We start from the raw sequence: 20,240 nt of genomic DNA, 5'->3' as shown, positions 1-20,240 counted from the left end.
TTGTAAAAAATGTTGACCCAAACAGGTAGCTTCCTTACCTAAGACCTTTATTTTGAAGAGACTGCTGTCGTCCTTCTTGCCCAGTTTTTCTTTGTCAGCTGTGGAGGACACAGATGGACGGAGTCAGTTACACACAGACAGACAGTTACACTTCCTCTAAATGAAGTGAGAACAACTCGACTTTTCCAACAACACGGAGGAAAATAACGAGCAGACTTCATCCGGGCGTCAGTGTGAGATTTTTGTTTTTGCTGAGTCTGAAGCGTTGTCACCTGAACGTTTGACTTCCTGTCTGCTGTCTTTTCTAATCTGTTTGTTGACTCTCAGTCTCTGTGTGTCTCTGTGTGTATGTGTGTGTGTGTGTGTGTGTGTTAAAGGATATGTAGGATGTCAGAGGATGTTTACTCGCTGTCTGAGTCTCGCTCTGTTTGTCAGAGTCGAGATGGTGAAGGGTCAGTCTCACTGTCTGTGTGTGTGTGTGTGTGTGTGTGTGTGTGTGTGAAGCAGTGGGTTGGTGCGTTGTTGTGGTTATTTTTCTGTCGACAGGCTTCATGTCTTGGTGCTGTCTGCTGGAGGAGGAGCTGCTGAGAATGTTAACCAGCACACACACACACACACACGCACACACACACACACACACACACACACACAAACGCACACACACACACAAATAAAACACACACTATCATTCATTTTTAATGCTCCATCATTCCTTTGGAAATATTGACAAACTCTCTCTCTCCTGCTCTGTGTCTCTCTCTCTCCCTCTCTCCTCCATCTCCAGTTCTCCCTCTCCCACCTCATCCCTGTCATCATCCATCCCTCGCCTCTCCCCCTCCGTCTCTCCTCCCCCAGACCTCTCCTTCCCTCCTTCTCCTCCCTCTCTCTTTCTTTGTGACTCTGTTCTGAGAAACATGAAATATTTGGTGTTGGCAGAGAGAACAAAGGAAAACACAGATTACATAACAATCTGCTGATGTAAGAAACTGTCAACAATGGACAAAACCTGACACTACGTGGCCAAAAGTTTACAGACACTGTATCATTAAAGTACAGCTCACTGAAGGTTCCTAACTGAGGGATGATCATCAAATTAAATTAACGGTTTTCATACATGAAACAAAATAAAACAATCACTTGTCATGTGACAGACCTGTAACAAACCAGCCAGAGTTTTGTTGCTAGGCGACATCTAGTGGTCGTAGTAATGATGACAGGAGCAAAGGGAAAAGTGCGGTGACGTAGTTTATAGAGCGACAAAGTCCACGTCAGGAGGAGGTTGGGGTGGATGGATGAATATGACCCAGGAGAGCGGTGTTCGATTCCCATGTGACAGGAGCAGTTTATGTTGTTTCTATTATCCATGACCGTTTGTTGTTATTATTGTAACCATGACAACAAAGATCGTCTCTCAGACAGAGGCCGCTTTTAGCTTCAGTATGTTTTGTAAAGATGAACTTCGATCTAAATCAGTTTATTCTGACCTCTGCTGCCTGTGAGGACAGAACTTTTTTGAAGTCCTTGTCTTATCAGTCTCTAAATTTTTTATTCTTTTATTTGTCTTTAAAGCACTTTTTTGCTCGAGTCCTATGAACCAGGACCCTCAGGTCCTCAGCTCTGAAGTGCAGAGCCATCTCTTCTAATTATCACTTTATCATATCAGTTGTTTTTTCCAATTAACTGATTAATTTTTAAAATAATCAGTTTTCAGTGACAAAAAAGCAGCAGATCTTTTGAGAGGCTGAAATCTGCAAATATTTGACATTTTTTCATGATTTTTGCTGGAAAAATGACTGAAATGAATCAAATGAAAATACTTGTGGATTAGTTGATCAACTAATCATTTAATTGACCTACAATTTCAGTTCATTATCTATTTTATTTAATCATTTATTGTATTCATATTTTATAATGCTCATCAACCAATTTATGTAGTTTTATTTATTTACTGTATTTATTTTAATTGAATATAGCTTTTATTGTTTTTTTTCCCAACTATTCTACTTGTAAATGTCAAAATAAAAGCATTAAAAATGAACATGCAGTTGTTGGTCCAAGGAAAAGCTTTGAACTCTCCTGTTTTACATTTTTTTCTTTAGAAACAGTAAAATGACAGAATTTATTTGATCCTTGAAATCAAACCCTGTGGATCTGGTTCCTGGTGTTCGGTGATTGGCCCGATGCCTCGAGGAGACAGCAGATCAGGGGAGAGGGCAGGTGCTCCTCACCTCAGGGTGCCAAACGCCCTCGTGCCCTCCCCTCACCCACCTACCACCTCCCTGAGCCAATCAAAGGCTTGGTCACTTGCCACCTTACAGCCATAACCACTGACAAGAAATCCATAAATCCACTGTCTCCTGCCAACACCCAGAGAGGGGGGTGGGGTGGGGGCTGAGCCTCTCCAGTCAGACGACACATTGTGATTCAAGGTGAGTCTCTCAACATAAATCAGATCTTAGAAGATGCTCTGAGGATGTATAGAGACTGGGGAGCTCTGGGTGTTGGCACAGACTCTGGAAAACATCAGACAGCAAACTGTGACTGCAAATGAGGTTTGCATCCAACATCCCAGCACAGCCAGCCCTCGTCCTCAGTGATGGATCAGAAGAGCTGACGTGACTCATCTTCGTTTTTATCTTCATCCTTTAAAGCTGCTCCCAGTATGAAGCGTGAAACATGGAGGGAAACACAGAAATCTGTCCGTCTCATTGCTCATGTAGAGAACCAGTGGAAATGATCAACAAACATTTGGTAAACAGATCTGTTTACAGAAACTGTTCTGTTCAGGATCTAGAGGTTTGGTTCCGACCTCAAGTCAAACACTGCAACAATAACCAGGTTGGACACTTTCATACATTAAAGCATGTTATTAAACTAGACTGGTACTCAGTAGAGTTCTACACAGGAACCAAACTGTACAAAGTAAAAGATCTCAACACAACAATATGTCTGATTTTACATCAACATCAAAAACTTTATTTCCTGAGTAATTCACGAAAATGTTGAAAAATGCCTCAAAATGTTACAGGAAGTGACAGAAATTCCCGAATCCGCCCCTTTAACTGTTTAACCAGATCTGCATCAAAATGTAATGAGTTCATCCTCGGCCCAGACCTCATCCCTCCACCACGTGTGGCGCAAATTGATTCAGTACTTGTTGCATAATCTTCTGACATTAACCAACCAACCAACCAAGCAACCACTGACTAACCAACCAACCAACCAACCAACCAACCAACCAACCAAGCAATCACTGACCGACCGACCGACCAACCAACCAACCAACCAACTAACCAACCAAACACCAGTGATAAGATCAGTTCAGCCAATCATATGGAGTGATGTCACACATGGCAGCATTTACAGCTGCGCGGTCACCTTACAGCTTGATGCCTCTCTGTGATGAAGCCAACAAAAAGCAAACTCAGACATCGATACTTCAGAACCAGAGAGACACAAAAACAGATGCTCACTGGTCCACGAAGCAGCTGAGAGGGACGTCCCCTTGGTTAAAAAGGTCCAACAAAGACTCTTCTTCTAGCTCTCTGCGGAGTCACTGTAAAACTCGGCATCTCCACAGACTTCCTGTGCGTCAGGTTAAAACAGGACGCAGATTAATGTCTTGTGGAATCAAAGCTCAGCTCCCATGGAAACAAACTGCACGCTTGGTTTGTGGGTTAATTGAAAACATTGGTGATTAGACACATTAATTTGTCTGACATGGTTTCAATAATGAGGCTGATTTATGGAAGAGATGAAACGGTCACAGTTGTGCAGTCAGCAGTGTTCACCGAGGGTGAAACAACATCAATCCTGCATTTTACTACATCAGCAAGTTAATGTGGAATAATGACCTCGGTCTACAGCACAGCAACACAGAGGGGCGAGATCTGGGATTCAGGGAGGCGGGTGAAGAGTTTACGCAAGACTGACAGAGGAGGAAAACCATCCTCAGGTGACACAGCGTTTAAAATGTTAAATCTCCTGTTTTAGGGATTTTTTTCTGCATTCAGATCAACTGAAGGAAGACAGAAATGACAAAAATGAGGAAACCTAAGACCAGTGGCATGAGTTTTTTTTTTTTTAGCTTTTTAGCTTATGCACATCTGCATCATGTAAAGCCCTGCAGCTCCTGTTTGCACCATGAAGACAGAAATCACCTGCATTACTCTGAAGACAGTGTGAATGTTACTGCACAATTCAGAAATCTGCTCTGAGCAAATCCAAATCACGTATCACATGCTTAAACGTCTAAAATGTCTGAGGTGTGGTGATGGACAAGTCGAAGTGGCTCCACTTTTACACTGAATCAGAGAAACTGTTTCACTTTCATCTGTGGATCAGTGAGTGTTTGAGTCTGGACTGAGGAGCCACTGAGAGTCAGTGAGGGTCTGTAAAAGGCTTTTCATTTACAGGAGCAGTTTATTGGTGAGGACTGGGCCTCCTTCATAATTCACTGAGGTTATGGCGGCCATTTTCTGAAGCCCAACAGGCTGGGATATAGGGATTTTTCAATTTGGATTCAATAAAACGGTGACAGGGGCATCAGCAGGTAAATGTTTGTGTGCTGGTATCTGCTCTCATACGCACACCAGACGAGGTCAGAGGTCAAACTGTGAGCGGCTGAAACTGAATCCACAGAAATCAAGGAGTTTGCAGAATATGAAAATGTATGTCACTGAGCTGTGGAGCAAACATGTTAAAATACAGGCTCCAACCCTCAGAGACAAGAACTGACAAATGAACAGAAAGAGAAATAAATAAATAAAACAAATATGAAAGCCCTGAAAGGCAAGTAATTTTTTTTGGAAAGAAAAAAAAAAAAAAGTAAAATGATCCCCGAAATATTTTTTTTCACTTGCTTCTTGGCAAGTAAAAAAAAAATATATTACGGAGGGATCATTTTTCCTTTTTTTTCAAAGTTTTTCACTTGCCTCTCTGGGGCTTTTTTAAAGATGAAAACAAACATTTAGAAAAATTATCCTGTCCAAAAAACAAAACAAACAAAAAAAAATAGTTGCCTTTATTAAGCTTTAAGCTTTATTACTTTTATGTGACACTGACTTTTCAGCCTGTTCAGCTTGTAAGACACGTCCCTGTTCTCAACACCACATTTATCTCTGCAGGACGGACCCTGCTCACTAAAAAAACTCCCTTTCTTTCATGAAAATACCTAAATACAGTTCGCTGGCATCAGAGCGTCACGGTGCGTTTCAGGCCAGCCGCCATGAAGCCGCACGTGGCGTTATAAATCCTCCACCTCCGCCCAGTCGCTCGTGCACGTCAGTGAACAGCGTGATCACAGAGAGCTGAACAGACTGAGAGCAGAGACACGCCGCCATGATGGAAGTAGGTCAGATACAAGCGCTTTAAAGAAGTCTGGTTATATTTTGTATTTTCTGTTATTGCCAGTAAATGTCAGAGCACAGAGTCAAACCAGCACTGACCTGATTCTACTATTCTACAGTGATATGTCTCATTCCTCTGGGCACAGAGCTCCAGCGTTGTCCAAGAAGACATCAGTGAGCCACTGTGGTCCCTCATCTCCATGAACACACACACTCCAGTTAGCTTTGACTCAGCCACACACACATGCTGTGTGTGGTGGATGCGCTGGAACAAGCCTGGTCCCTGGAGGCTCCATCTCACAACTCTTAAAGCCTTGTTGCCAGATCCCACAGGGAACTTCAGAGCTCTTGTAGAGTCTTTGTGGAGTTTAAAGATTTACAGGAAGTAAGAGAAATAATCTGTTTTTTTCATGGGAAAAATGAGACCTGGACCGAAAAAAAAAAACAGCGGAAGTGTGTGCTGGGCTGTGCAGAGTTTAACTGTTCAACAGCTGCTAATTCAGGTTTATTTAAAGGTCCCATCAGGTCTACAGGTGGATGTGGATGTGTTTGTGATTATAAAGCAGGTCTAGGTTCTATATTAATACTGTGAAAGTATCAAAGCCTCAGTCCACAGAGAAATGCACACAGCCTGTATTCAGAAACTGAGCCTTAAAACCAGCCGTCAGGACTTCTGGAACTTTGTGATGTCATGACAAAGCAGTCACTCATTCTTGCCCACCTAGACCTACTGTCCAACCTTGCAGGATTTGGTTTCTCTGAGTGTTCACCTGAAATCTGCCATATTTTTATTGGATCACTCAGAAAACAGTCAGCCAATCAGAAGAGAGACTCAGATCCTCTCCTCTGATTGGCTGACTGACCTGTTGTTACTAGAGCTCCAGAGAGAAGCCTGAGAGAGGAGATGTAAAACTACACTGAGATGGTTTTTGGTTCTTAAAACCACAAATATATCTTCTGATGGAGATCAACACTTCAGATAAAACACAGAAGAAGAGTAAAATACGGGACCTTTAAGGAAGCAGATCAGAGTTGAAAATGCTGCTTTTTGATTCACAAACATTCTGCACACATGCTGCGTCCACCACACACACTCCTACCTGGGATCTACATGACGTGAAAATGAAAAATATCAGTAGAAAGTTGACAGAGCAGTGAATCAGCAGCCTCCTGACTCACTGTTACAGATCCAAACACTGACAGATACAACAGCCTCCGTTTTCCACCGTCGCTCACTGAGATATGAGAAATCACTCCAGCTAAAGTTTGAGTCGTCTCGTTCCAAGATTTTCATTCTGGTGACTGAACCAAGCAGAATTTCACCTTCTTATAACCTGTAATCCTCAGGAGCGACAGTGTAAGTGTGGATCAGCTGTTGTGTTAGTCTTCTCCAACATGAACCGCAAAGGTTAGCATATCTGGCTAACTAGCTTGCTACCTTGTAGTAACTTAACATTACAAGTCCAAAACTTAGCATGCCTTAGCCAATTACACTATTTTATGGGGCTACTAGTTAGCTTTGGGAAAAATACTAAACTGTTTAGTGTGGTATTAAAAAGGTGTAAGAACCCTGCAGAGCTCCAGAGCTCGACACACCTGCAGCTGATGGTCAGTGATCTGAGGGGGGATAACAGCACTCAGCTCTCATCACAGTAAATCAGCCCCTGGCCCCTCCAGGTGATGTCATGTGTGTGGTTGAGCTCGGTCTTACCGGGGCACCTGCCCAGGTGTTTGACGTCGATCTGCTCCTGCTTCATGCACGACGCCTCTCGGACCAGACAGGGGTTGTTGTAGGAGTTTCCATCCGTGGCACACACTGGGTTCTCATTGTGGCCGCTGCAGTCGATGTTACATATGCACCTGAGGAGAGGAGTCATGAGTCAGGGCTGTTTCTCACAGGGAAAATAAATGTTCTGTCTCCAGTCTGGAGCCTGAACATGTTTTTGTCACATCAGCACTAAATCATTAGCCGGGGCACTTTCACAGTCTTCTAAATGAAGACACAGCTCATTAATTTTCCACAGTCTGGGTGTCTGCAGATAAAAAGAACTACTTTTTAATTCCTCTGAGGACTTTTTTCAGACGTGCAGATACAGTTCAGAGGAGGTTTCATATTTTCAAATTAATTCACAGATTCATTCTTTCCAAACATTTCAGTTTTCAACGAGGTATGGAGATCACAACTTCTGCAAATGTAATTTCATGTGGTTAAAATTAGACCCACAGACATGATTAAAGGGTTTTATACATGTCGTCTTCTCCTTTCTGACCATTTTTTCTCGCCCTTTTTTTGTTTTTGTGTGTGTGTGTGTGTGTGTGTGTGTGTGTGTGTGTGTGTGTGTGTGTGTGTGGCTCAACAGCCTGAAGTAGACATTTCTTTCTATCTGCAGTTGATATTGACAGTATAAGATTAAAATCAAACGATTACAGTAGTTTTGCCTAATTGAATAGTCCGTCAGTCTTGTCTCTACAACAGCAGTAGAGCCTCTCATGTTACTGAGCATGTCAGACCAGGTGAGGTCATGAAGTGCCGACTAAAAGTCAGTTCAAGTCGTCATTTGAAGCAGTTTACACTGAAAGAAGTAGTCTGTTTTATAGTATATCATGAGTATTATACAGTCATAATGGGCCAAATCTGGTTCAGACACAACTGGCTCATTGTGTGTGGGCCACATGACCCGCATGACCTTTGCCATGGCCAGAACTGCGCCATGTGTTGGCTGGAAGTGTGCGCTATTTGATGCTGTTTTGGTTCCCTCTCAACACTCTCTTGTAGCGTTGTTTCCAGATGCAGTCGGCAGCTGTTTTCCAACCAGCTGATGAAAATGTAGCTGATACAGAGCAGAACATTTCCCTCAGCAGTTTCACTCCTATTTAGTTGTCAGTAGTCAGACGGCTTTCCACCTTTTGCTGAGGGTATAATGAAGCAATAATGAAACGACAGATGCATGTGTTTACTTGCTGGTTTAGTTATTTGTTGGCGGGACCCTACGACTGCATATGAACATGGCCAGACTTTTGTGCCACCTTGCTGCTCATGGGCAAATTGATCAGGCTGAAGCTGTTTCGATCTGAGTGGAGCACTTCTACAGTGTGTGTGTCTTCTCTGCTTCACAGCAAACACCCTCCAGCTGCTGAGGGTCTCACTGAGGGAATGAGAGGGTCGTCTCCGGAGGGGCCTTCATGATTGGATTTATATCATACCTTCACACTGAAGACTGTTGCGGGTCCAGCACTCACCACACATCCTCTGAGTCTTCATCACACTCTGCTCCATATTTACATGTGCTGCACTTGGTGAACTTCTTCCCAGCGTCCGAGCCTGAGCCCTCGTCGTCTGTGAGAAATCAACCAACACAGAAAAATACTGCGTCAATAAAAGTGTCATTTAGTATTTACAGGAGAGACATGGTGTTCAGCATGGGGCTGTTATCTCTGTCTGTGTTTCATTTTTATCTCACTTGTACTGCTGAGGACCCGGGGAAGTGCACTGTTGACTGTAAGGTTCCTTGGATGAGCGGTCGTCCAGACCCCTCCCCCTGTTAACCATGGTAACCATGTGTTCTTTTGAATTGAGACATGGCATGAGCGGATTCCTTTGATGATGTCACAAAGAAGTATGATGTCAGAGGCACTGCACTAGTGATGATAAGAGGGACTTTAAGCAGTGACGGATGAAGGGACGGCTATAGCGTGACATCATGTCATAGATTCAGTCTCGACACTTCCTGCAGTAGCAGCCCAACTGCGTACTAGAGGAGAATGACTGGTTCGCCGTAGTGGACAGTTGGGCTGCGACAGTAGGAAGTGTCGAGACAGAATCTGTGTCTCACTACTGAAGGACGAGGCCCCTGAATCTGGTCACAGCTATTATTATTGCTAGTGCAGTGCCTGCGACATCAGGGTTCTTTGTGACATCATCAGAGGAATCTGCCCTTATTGTGTCCAACCAGCAACCTTCAAGGCTGAAAAATGAAGCCTGCATGGAGCCACTGAGAACTGCAGTTCCTCTAATGACCACCAGAGTCTGGCTCCAACAATAAGTCAGTCCCCATAGACTCCCATGTTCAAATGTCTTTACAGCACAAACAACATTTAAGGGTTTGATCCTCTCTGTCTGTGCTGTTTGCTTTCATTACGCCGCCTGTCTTGGGATATGTTGGGCCACCTGTTGGAGCCTTTGTTGCCCAAGTGAAGGACACATTTGTTGGCTGCATTTGAAGGAGGCTTTGAGGTGGGACAGTCTAGCTGCACTTCTGTGACGCAATCTGTCTTCAGAAGCAGTATCTGAAGGATGAGGCCAATGAATCATGTTTAGGGCTGAGAAGCTCTTTGTGACATCATCAAAGGAATCTGACCAGTGCCTATGACATCATCAAAGGATCCAGACACATTGCCTGTGACATCATGATTTTCAGAGGGCAGTCTCACAGACCTAATTTCAACCTGGTTGTTGATGTGAACGTTATACGTCAGAATTTCATCATTAATTTAACACCAAAGACAGATGAAAAGCACAAACAATGATGTCACAGAATTTTGTTCCGTGAGTTTGTAAATAGAACCCATTTCTGCCATCAGGCTAGTTCTCTGTAACAATGCCACGCAGACGCAGACAGGCTTCTCGCCCCGTTCGTAGGCGACGGAGGGTCAGGAGGTCCTCCGCCGTCCGCAGACGTAGGAGAGTTGTTCGACGCAGACGCTAGGCGATCTCATTAAACATGTAGTTCAGGCACCTCACAACATCTCACTGAGTTATTTCAAGCAGCAGCTGCATTTTCTTTTTCTGTGTTTAAACTTCACTTAAAGAAGCAGAAGCTGCATCAGCCCTGACTAGAACCGAAACTAGTCCTCTGATACTGAAGCATCTCTGTGACTGGGGGAATATCTGTCCATATGTCTGTCTGTCCTTGTATCTGTCTGTCTCTCTCTTTGTCTGTCTGTATTTCCATTTTCTCAAGAGCTACTGTGTGTGATGTCAGGACCTGAGGAGGTGCAGCGTTGGCTGTGGACTCTGGATGAGCGCTTGTTGGGACCTGAACCCTCCATTTATTTTAAACTGCACTTGTGTTGTTAACCACATGTTCCTTTAAACTGAGGCAACAAAGGTGGAGTCATTTGATGATGTCACAAAGAACTCTGACATCACAGGCACTGGCTCAGGTTCCTTTGATGATGTCACAAAGAACTGTCCCTGTACATAATGACATCATACTGCCACGGCCAGGTCATATGGATGGATCCAGAGATGGGAAAGATCCACATGTTTACAGCTGCCAGCCTTCATGTCACAGGACGATGCTGCATGGTCACAATGTTGGTTGAGTGAGGGTTAAAGAACTACACTGACAGTGCAGCACTACATGTATAAAAGGTTGGTTGCATGTACATCTGACCCAGTATATTCCAGTTCCACGGCCCAAATCTGGCCCATATACAGCACAAATGTCAGATGCTTCCACATCTGGATCAATTCAGGTGCACACACAGAAAATCTTATGGCTGTGAGCCAAGGATAACAGCTGGAATCTGCCCAGATGTAGAAGTATAGAGGCCAGACTCAGACCGAGGGCCCAGGCAGGTCGGTGAAGCTCCTTTCTGAAGACTCTGATACATGGGATATATTTATATTTATATTATATATTTATATCAAATATATCAGAGTCCTCAGGAAGGGGCTTCACAGGCCTTATTACAACAGATGTTGACATGAATACTATTTATATGTCGGATTAACACTGGGTACTTTGTATACTGTAATTCTGCAATTCAAAGGAACCTGAGCCAGTGCCTGTGATGTCAGAGTTCTTTGTGACATCATCATATGACTCCACCTTTGTTGCCTCAGTTTAAAGGAACATGTGGTTAACAACACAAGTGCAGTTTAAAATAAATGGAGGGTTCAGGTCCCAACAAGCGCTCATCCAGAGTCCACAGCCAACGCTGCACCTCCTCAGGTCCTGACATCACACACAGTAGCTCTTGAGAAAATGGAAATACAGACAGACAAAGAGAGAGACAGACAGATACAAGGACAGACAGACATATGGACAGATATTCCCCCAGTCACAGAGATGCTTCAGTATCAGAGGACTAGTTTCGGTTCTAGTCAGGGCTGATGCAGCTTCTGCTTCTTTAAGTGAAGTTTAAACACAGAAAAAGAAAATGCAGCTGCTGCTTGAAATAACTCAGTGAGATGTTGTGAGGTGCCTGAACTACATGTTTAATGAGATCGCCTAGCGTCTGCGTCGAACAACTCTCCTACGTCTGCGGACGGCGGAGGACCTCCTGACCCTCCGTCGCCTACGAACGGGGCGAGAAGCCTGTCTGCGTCTGCGTGGCATTGTTACAGAGAACTAGCCTGATGGCAGAAATGGGTTCTATTTACAAACTCTGTGACATCATTGTTTGTGCTTTCTGAAAATTATGATGTCACAGGCAATGGGTCTGGCTCCTTTGATGATGTCACAAAGAGCTTCTCAGACCTTAACATGATTCAGGGGCAAGACAGGTGCCGGTAACGAAAGCAAACAGCACGGACAGAGAGGATTAAACCTTTAAATGTTGTTTGTGCTGTAAAGACATTTGAACATGGGAGTCTATGGGGACTGACTTATTGTTGGAGCCAGACTCTGGTGGTCATTAGAGGAACTGCAGCTCTCAGTGGCTCCATGCAGGCTTCATTTTTCAGCCTTGAAGGTTGCTGGTTGGACACAATAAGGGCAGATTCCTCTGATGATGTCATAAAGAACCTTGATGTCATGGCTAGTGAGGTGGATTCCTTTGATGATGTCACAGAGAAGTCTGTTGTCACTGACAACCTTCATCTTCCAATGTGAACAGTGGATGGTGGTTTGACTGTGAGACATCTCATCTTGATTCAGCCATAAATGATCATGATAATAATACACAGCCTGCTAAAGCCACTGAAAGACGCTTTACAGAGAACAACGATTAACACAAAGAAGTTACTCAGAAAAACAGGGCAGCAGGAAACACAGAGTATGCTTTATAAACGAACTGGAGTACTGACGCTAACTGTGGTGCAAATACCACTGTGGAGTTCAGATGTTCCTCCAGAGGCTCGGTGGCAGTGAAGACACACTGAGATGTGTGTCATTATTCACCTGTGACGCTTCATGTGTTGGTTCTGGTTGAGCTCTAATCCCTCTGCTCTCTAAGGTGAAAAAAAGCTTCTTAATTTAACCCCAGTACCTTGGCCGCTCTGTTCTGCTTCACCAGCTGTGGAACTTTGTATATTCACATTTTCCATCCTTGAACAACATAATCAATTATTTTTTCCTCTTCCTTCTTTCCAGAACAGTGACTTGACTCTGTTTCCAAAACAACCTCCAGCTCCCATCAGTTTCTGTTCCGGTGAGCGCCGTCGTGCCGTTAACACTGATGACACCATTTCATTTCCACCATCGACACACGACACGGCTCACGCACTTTTCTATCAGACACAGCTGAGTGTGCGAGCAGACTCCTGGAGCTTATCGGCCAAATGGAAACAGAGCCACACATTATCATCTTATGATATTATTATTATTATCATTACAGGGGATGCGTTTAATGCCATCTCGCATGACGACGTCCATTTTCCAGCAGAGAGCGAGTTGGCAGCAGACGAGGTGGTAACAACCAGAACATCAAATATCAAAGCGCCGCAGGAATTATTCATGGCTGCCTTCATCAGGGGAGCCATTTCCATGATTCATCAAGTGTAATTTTGTCATGTAATAGAGGAAACGCTCAGTGCCATCAAGGGGATTGAAATTAATCCACAGCAAACGACAGGAAATGTAATGACCATCCTCCATGCCGCACAAATCCACACCTGAAGTCATTAAAAGTTCTATTCAACCATAAAGTCTTAGTTTGTTTTCTGTGGAAAAAAAAAAGTAAAATAAATCCGGCAGCAGGGGGAGGTCAGAGTAACTGTCTCCACTGCAGTCGAAGAATATTCAATAGCAAAACATCAGGCAAGCCAGTGTATATAACAGCATCAGAAAGAGAGAAAGAAGACTGTGAAAGTGTCAAAGCCTCAGTCCACAGAGAAATGCACACAGCCTGTATTCAGAAACTGAGCCTTAAAACCAGCGGTGACTGCTTTGTTGTGATGTCACAACAAAGCAGTCACCGCTCTCAGCCATGCCCTAAGCCCCGCCCACCTGGACCCACCATCAAACCTTGCAGGATTTGGTTTACCTGAAATCTGCTATATTATATATCAGAAAACAGTCAGCCAATCAGAAGAGATTGTCTTGGTTATAAAATAACAGCAGCTGATAACCTGATTGGTTTAGTGACTGTGATGGTGGTTTTCTAGATGTTGAAATAAATCATTTTAGGTTCCAGAAGTCCTGACGGCTGGTTTTAAGGCTCAGTTTCTGAATACAGGCTGTGTGCATTTCTCTGTGGACTGAGGCTTTGATACTTTCACAGTATTAATATAGAACCTAGACCTGCTTTATAATCACAAACACATGGACATCTACCTTTAGACTGGATGGGACCTTTAATTAGCTTGTCTGTCTCTCTGACGGAGAAGAAAAGAAACCTGGAGATGGTTAGAAACAGAGTCATCAGGTTTCTCATGCTCCACATATACAATCATTTCTACCCAACGAATTCCTCCCATGTTGAAGGTAAATGTTGGTGGAAAAAATAAATTAAATAAAGAACCAGAGCCTTAAACTGTCTTTTATTACACAGAGCTGCTTTAGAAATGAGAATGGAGAGGTCTCACTCTGGTGCAGACTTCTTCACACTTATTGCAAGAAAAATATGATTGTAGGGTTGAAAACATGGTTTAGAGGATGGACTTTGAAGTGTGTGTGTGTGTGTGTGTGTGTGTGTGTGTGTGTGTGTGTGTGTGTGTGTGCGCGTGTGTGTGCCTGCCGGCTGACAGATTGGCCTGCTGTGTGTGGATGTATTGAACATGGAGAGCTCAGTTGGGGCTCAGAGGCTGCTGATCGATCGACGAGGATCTGCAGCAGAGAGGCTCTTTGTTTCTGTTGGACTCTGCTGACAGCAGGACGCTGCTGCTTCTCACAGGCTCCGCCCACAGTGAGACACACTACAACTGCACCACCGATCATACACTCCTCATTTATACATGGTCTGTATCCAATAAATGAGGATTTGTTGGCTTTTCAGCGAGCCCTCATTTAATAGTGCCTCCTAAAAGGACACATGACTCCTAATAAAGGATTCCTACACAACTAAACTGCTTCAGCAAATACTTTTTATAGGAAACATAATTGACTATTTATTTTATTTCAAAGAAATTAATAAATAATAAATAGCATATAAATAAACAACAATAGTCAATTCATTGTTTTTTTGTGATTCAGTATGAAATGAGGCGCTTCCAGTCTTTGACCTGTTTATATTTCTTAAAGTGTAACAGTAAATAAAAGTAGAGCTAAAATTATTAGTCAATTGACAGCAAATTGTTTCGAAACTATTATTACAATTCTTTAAAGCTCCATCCAGTCTAAAGGTAGACGTCCATGTGTTTTTGATGATAAAGCAGGTCTAGGTTCTATATTAATACTGTGAAAGTATCAAAGCCTCAGTCCACAGAGAAATGCACACAGCCTGTATTCAGAGACCACATCATCACATCAGTTCAGCCTCACAGAGAGAGAGGACTGCTGACTGTGAGGCATCAAGGAGCAACATGGAGACGACACACTTTCACATTATGGAGGCAGCAGAAGGCTAATTAGATGTCAATCAAAAAGGTTAAACTATCAAAGTGACAGGTCAGGATAGAACAAATCCTCACTGCCATGACAACACATTTATTAGTGGAGGGCGCTTTAAGATGAGTTTCAGTTAAATACCACAAAAGTCAACACTGAGCTGCAGCAGGATGGGTCGACTCTGTCCATCTTTAACTATGACGACAGTCGTTTTCTGACCTTTAAAGAATCAGAATCAGAATCAGAATCAGTTTTATTGCCAAGTATGTTTCCACATACAAGGAATTTGTGCTGGTGATTGGTGCAATTGAGGATCAGGGGGATCAGTGACAGTGGGGCTCTCTAGCCTTGTTGATGAGGCTGATAGCAGACGGGAAGAAGCTATTTTTGTGGCGAGAGGTTTTGGTCCTGAAGGACCGCAGCCTCCTGCCAGAGGGGAGTGTCACAAAGAGTTTGTGTCCAGGGTGGGAGGAGTCAGCTACAATCTTCCCTGCACGCCTCAGGGTCCTTGAGGCGTACAGGTCCTGGAGGGACGGAAGATTGCAGCCAATCACCTTCAGGTTCAGTAAATAAGATTTTTCAACAATAATACAGCAGCAAACAACTATTTTCTATGTAATGATATAGTGGAGTAATGGCAATGGCGTCCTGAGTAGGGAACGAAGCCACACCCCCTCTGTGTGTGTTGTAATTCTCTGGTCTTTGTTTTGGTAGCTCGTCTGGTAGTGTGTGTGCATATAAGTGTATCCTATTCCCTCCCTGTTAAAGCGTTGGCTCTCTCCATGTTCATAAACACACAGGCACTGCCCACATGCGAGGTGGCACAGTGCAGTACGCAGTGTTTAGGTGAAAGTGTCCTCCACTGAAGAAACCAAGTCTAAAAACAACTTTGGCAAAGAAAGAGACGACACCAGCTCAACTGGCTCAAATCCATCAAAACATCCATGAAGTTTTAAAAGTTTTTAAAGTCTCCGTCAGTTTAATCTGTTCAGTTGGTCGCAGTGGATCAGTCCAAGGCTGAATTTCTTTCTGTCTTTACTGAGATGGAGAACCCTATGAGCTGCTAAAGGTTCCAGCTGGACTCAGACCTGGTTTTCTTCTCCACTATGTGTCAGTAACTTCATGCTTCATAATGTTACATGTCTGTTTTCGTTAGTGACGGCTACAGTAACACAATAACGTTAGCTAACTTGCTGTTACCAATATTATGAATGTGTTCTGCAAATGTTGCTATAGCTAGCCGGTCAATTGTGGGCAATGCTGTAGCATATTACAGCAATGATAGCGCAGGCTAATGGATGTAGTTAAGATTGTTTTTGTTGGCTCTTGTGTACACAGGGTAACTTTATTCAGTTGTGCCTCTTGTTGTGTGTTTAGTGACACTTTCACTGAGCTCCATAACAACTTTGCTAACCTCCCCTAACTGAAGGGGGGGTTGTTTGTTTCGGTCTGAGACGCTGGTGTTCTAGTGCGACATCTAATCGCAGTGTCAATCATTTACAGAACCTTTAACAGTGTTTCAGTTTAGTAGCCTACATCTAAAAGCTCATTAGACTCAGGATGTGAACCCATCTCTGGTGTCAAAGTCCCAAGATTCTTAGGTCCAACCATCCACCCTCACAATCTAACCATGGCTTCTGTGCAGAGTGAGGATGTCACACTTCCTTGGCCAATAAAAACACTGGTGGTGAACATAATCTGAGCAGCAATAACGTGCTACAAAACAAAGAAGTGGGGTATGAAATATTTCATAGGGAACAGGGCGGTAAGAGGAAGGACTGTCTCTAAGGTTAAAGTAATGTCAGATTGGTGTGATGGAACCATTGGTGGCCCTGAAAATGGGATTAATAGTAATAATCCCATCACTGCTGCTCCACATTCTGGTGAAAAAATCAAAATGATTGTTTTCTAGAACGACTCAGAAACCTTTTATCTTTTCCTTCCAGAAGGACAAAGAGATTTTTGCATCTTAAACGAACCACAGCTGACGGGGTGAACGTGGAATCATTTGGTGTGTCAGTCTCCAGCAAAATCTGGGAGGTTCCCTGCGCTGAAATTTCATATCCAAATAATACATGTTGCATTTTTGCAGGTAATAAGATCAAGAAACATCTCCATAATTATTTCAAACAGTGGCAGAAGTAAAAGAGAGTGAAGGTGCACTGGGAGCCTGACCTATAAAACCAGGTTTTCTGTAACACTGTGATCCTCAGTGCTGAGAAAGTGGAGCATTGGGCCTTCAAAGCCTGTTAGAAAAGTGTCACATGATCCTTTTTTCCCAGAAGACGCAGTTTCACAGGTTGATGTTTTCTACCTGACAGGTGTGTACATGTTTGGAGAGTAAAAGACAAACACAGAGCAGAGAGCTGAAGTCAGCTTTAATAATGTATCTCCGAGGCTCGACTGGTTCATCGCCTGCGGGGGAATCACCGGCTCGTCGACTCCACCCACATGCAGATGGTGGAGTCTCTGTGGAGGCTGCCTCCAATTAAACCCCCCCCCCCCCCGAACAGCCATATTAAACAACACACACCGTGGTCAACGCTCCCAGATGGTCTCAAAATGTCTCTGTTGCCAAATTTGGCAACAGTGAGGCTTTCAGCTCGACTCCCACGAGACTGAGAATATCAGTCCATTCATCACTGAGGAGTTAATGCAGAGACTGAGGACCTCGATAATCTTCAATGGGGGGGGGGGCACACCAAAAGACACACAGAGGAAGAATAAACGCTCGTCGAACGTTCAGGCTTCAAACAGACACGTTGTGTGATGAGTTACTTCATATCAGAGAGGACTCACAAAACAAGCACTTAATGTTTGTGGAGGGCAGATGAAGATTCAGCTGTAATTGATTTGTGTTTGACTTTCACTCGGAGCAGGCGTGAAGCCGGAAATGAAATCTCTCAAAAAAAAAAAATAAATAAATAAATAAAACACACACTCACCGTCTCCATCTCCTGAACCGGATCCAGGATCTGTGAAGACACAAGAGACACAACAACTGTCAGTTATCACTGCTATCAAACACACATTCTTCTGTTTCTTCCTCTCTTGTTGTTTTAGTGTTTTCCTGGATTTTTTTCAGACCTGTGGTTTGGTTTGGTCTGTTCTGTTTGTGCATCTACATGTACATTTCTGCAGAGTTTATGCTGGTTTTCACGCCGCCTGGCTGCGTTTCTCCTGTGAACTGTTGCGTCTGAATCTCAGTTTCCACCTCAGCTAACTCACCATCAGCCCGAGGAGGTCGGGAGATCAGAACAAACAGCTGCTCATCCTGCTGATGATGCATCAGTAAGCCTGAAGATTTTTTCTGTTCTTTTGAAGGTCCATATAAGTGTTGATATCCATAAGAAAATATATTTGTGGTTTTAAGAACCAAAAATCTCCTCTCAGGCTTCTCTCTGGAGCTCTAGTAACAACAGGTCAGTCAGCCAATCAGAAGAGAGGATCTGAGGCTCTGACTGTTTTCTGAGTCATCAAATTAAAAATATAGCAGATTTCAGGTAAACACTCAGAGAAATCAAATCCTGCAAGGTTGGATGGTGGGTCCAGGTGGGCGGGGCTTGGGGCGTGGCTGAGAGCAGTGACTGCTTTGTTGTGACATCACAAAGTTACAGAAGTCCTGACGGCTGGTTTTAAGGCTCAGTTTCTGAATACAGGCTGTGTGCATTTCTCTGTGGATTGAGGCTTTGATACTTTCACAGTATTAATATAGAACCTAGACCTGCTTTATGATCACAAACACATGGACATCTACCTTTAGACTGGATGGAGCTTTAAGTTGTTAATATACATGTAATTTTATATCTACACAAGTTCCAGATTTAGCTATAGAAGACCTAGCCTGTTACATCTGTCAGTCATTTACATGCTCATATCCAGTTTAATCTCTGTACACAACAGAAACGTAAACACAACAGTGGGTTTTTATTGGAGGTTGATGTCTGGAAACATTTTCATGATGAACAACTCCACCCTGCACATCCAGCCCAGGCCCCCAAACTATCCAAGGTTTAGAACCTCCGACTGATGTTTGACAAGAACTAGTTTCAGTATGTAATCACCCCTAAAACCAAAAACCTTCTGATATTGATCTTTAATTTAATTTAACTTTGAACTATTCCTTCAAAGTTAACATCTTCCAAACAGTGGCAACATGATCATCAGTCCCCAGTAGATAATCAAACTGACTGGATCAAACTGGATCAGATCAGATGTCAGGCTGGACCAGGTCTTTAATGTTTAATGAAATGAATAACTGATAATCACATACATATATCGTAATCTCACCGTACACAGATATTGCAGCAGGTCTATGGAGGCTTGTTGGCGTCTTGGCGCCTCGTTGGCTCAGACCTGCAGCTCCATCAGGAAATGGACTCTAACAGTAAAATGTTGGCGCAGAAGCCTTGAATTAAGAAATGGACGCCATGTTTAGACTTCCTGGCACGCCGCTGCTGCTGCATTAAGAAATGGACACCGGCTGCTTTGTTCAATCAAATTTCACCTTTAGCTGCGGCACTTCTTTACAAAGTCATGATGAGAGGGGTTTTTGGGGGGAAGGAGGGAGAAATGGTCTGAGAGAGAGAGTGCGGACATGTTAATGACTCTGTCAGGACGATATTGACTAAACGTTAAGAGCTGAGTTTCAAATTGCAGGAGGAACTCTGCTTTAACCTCTTCAAACAGAGGAAACCTCCTGGTGTGGATAACGTTCATCTACTATTGAGAAAATCATTTCAGTTGAATGTTTAAGCGAGGAAGATTGAAGCTCTTCTTTTTTATCCTGGTGGGACGTCCTGATGAGGGGCGCTGATTACTGAACATCACAGACGTCTGTATTTGTGTCGTGTTTGTGTTCTCAGTTGTCTGATGTTGATGTTAATGTCTCATATTTGCACATGAATTTAATAAAATAAGAATCTGAATAAGAGGAAGACAAATCCCATGATGCTCATTTAGTCACAAATGTCAAGGATTTAAGATGAATGTGTAAAGATCAATCTGAGACAGAAACAGAGGAGAGAAGTCGGCCGGAGCAGGACAGAAGAAATATGTACAAATAACAAATAATTCAATTTTTGTTAAACTAGATGATAAAAAACAAATCTTCCTGTCTTCCTGGTGTGAGGAGGGTCTAACTGAGCATGTGCAGTATGAGTGTCATCGCTCTAGCATA

At 43.3% G+C, this 20,240-nt stretch overlaps 1 protein-coding gene across 1 annotated transcript in view; it reads right to left on the bottom strand.

Moving 5' to 3' along the window:
* The window catches only part of tmeff1a (transmembrane protein with EGF-like and two follistatin-like domains 1a), a 79,446-nt gene that overhangs the window by 10,421 nt on the left and 48,785 nt on the right, over window positions 1-20,240 (bottom strand). Inside the window, exons 4-7 of the mRNA XM_071492027.1 lie at window positions 18,007-18,036; window positions 8,589-8,685; window positions 7,060-7,208; window positions 39-98 (exon numbers count right to left, since the gene is read on the bottom strand). Of these exons, the coding sequence (XP_071348128.1) occupies window positions 39-98; window positions 7,060-7,208; window positions 8,589-8,685; window positions 18,007-18,036 (336 nt within the window). The remainder of the gene's footprint in view (window positions 1-38; window positions 99-7,059; window positions 7,209-8,588; window positions 8,686-18,006; window positions 18,037-20,240) is intronic.

The sequence above is a fragment of the Trachinotus anak genome, unplaced genomic scaffold (genome assembly GCF_046630095.1).
Source record: "Trachinotus anak isolate AG129_WGS33_773 ecotype Australia unplaced genomic scaffold, CSIRO_AGI_Tana_v1 ptg000012l, whole genome shotgun sequence".
In the NCBI taxonomy this organism is placed as follows: domain Eukaryota; kingdom Metazoa; phylum Chordata; class Actinopteri; order Carangiformes; family Carangidae; genus Trachinotus; species Trachinotus anak.
This window is presented reverse-complemented; position numbering and strand designations above follow the sequence as displayed.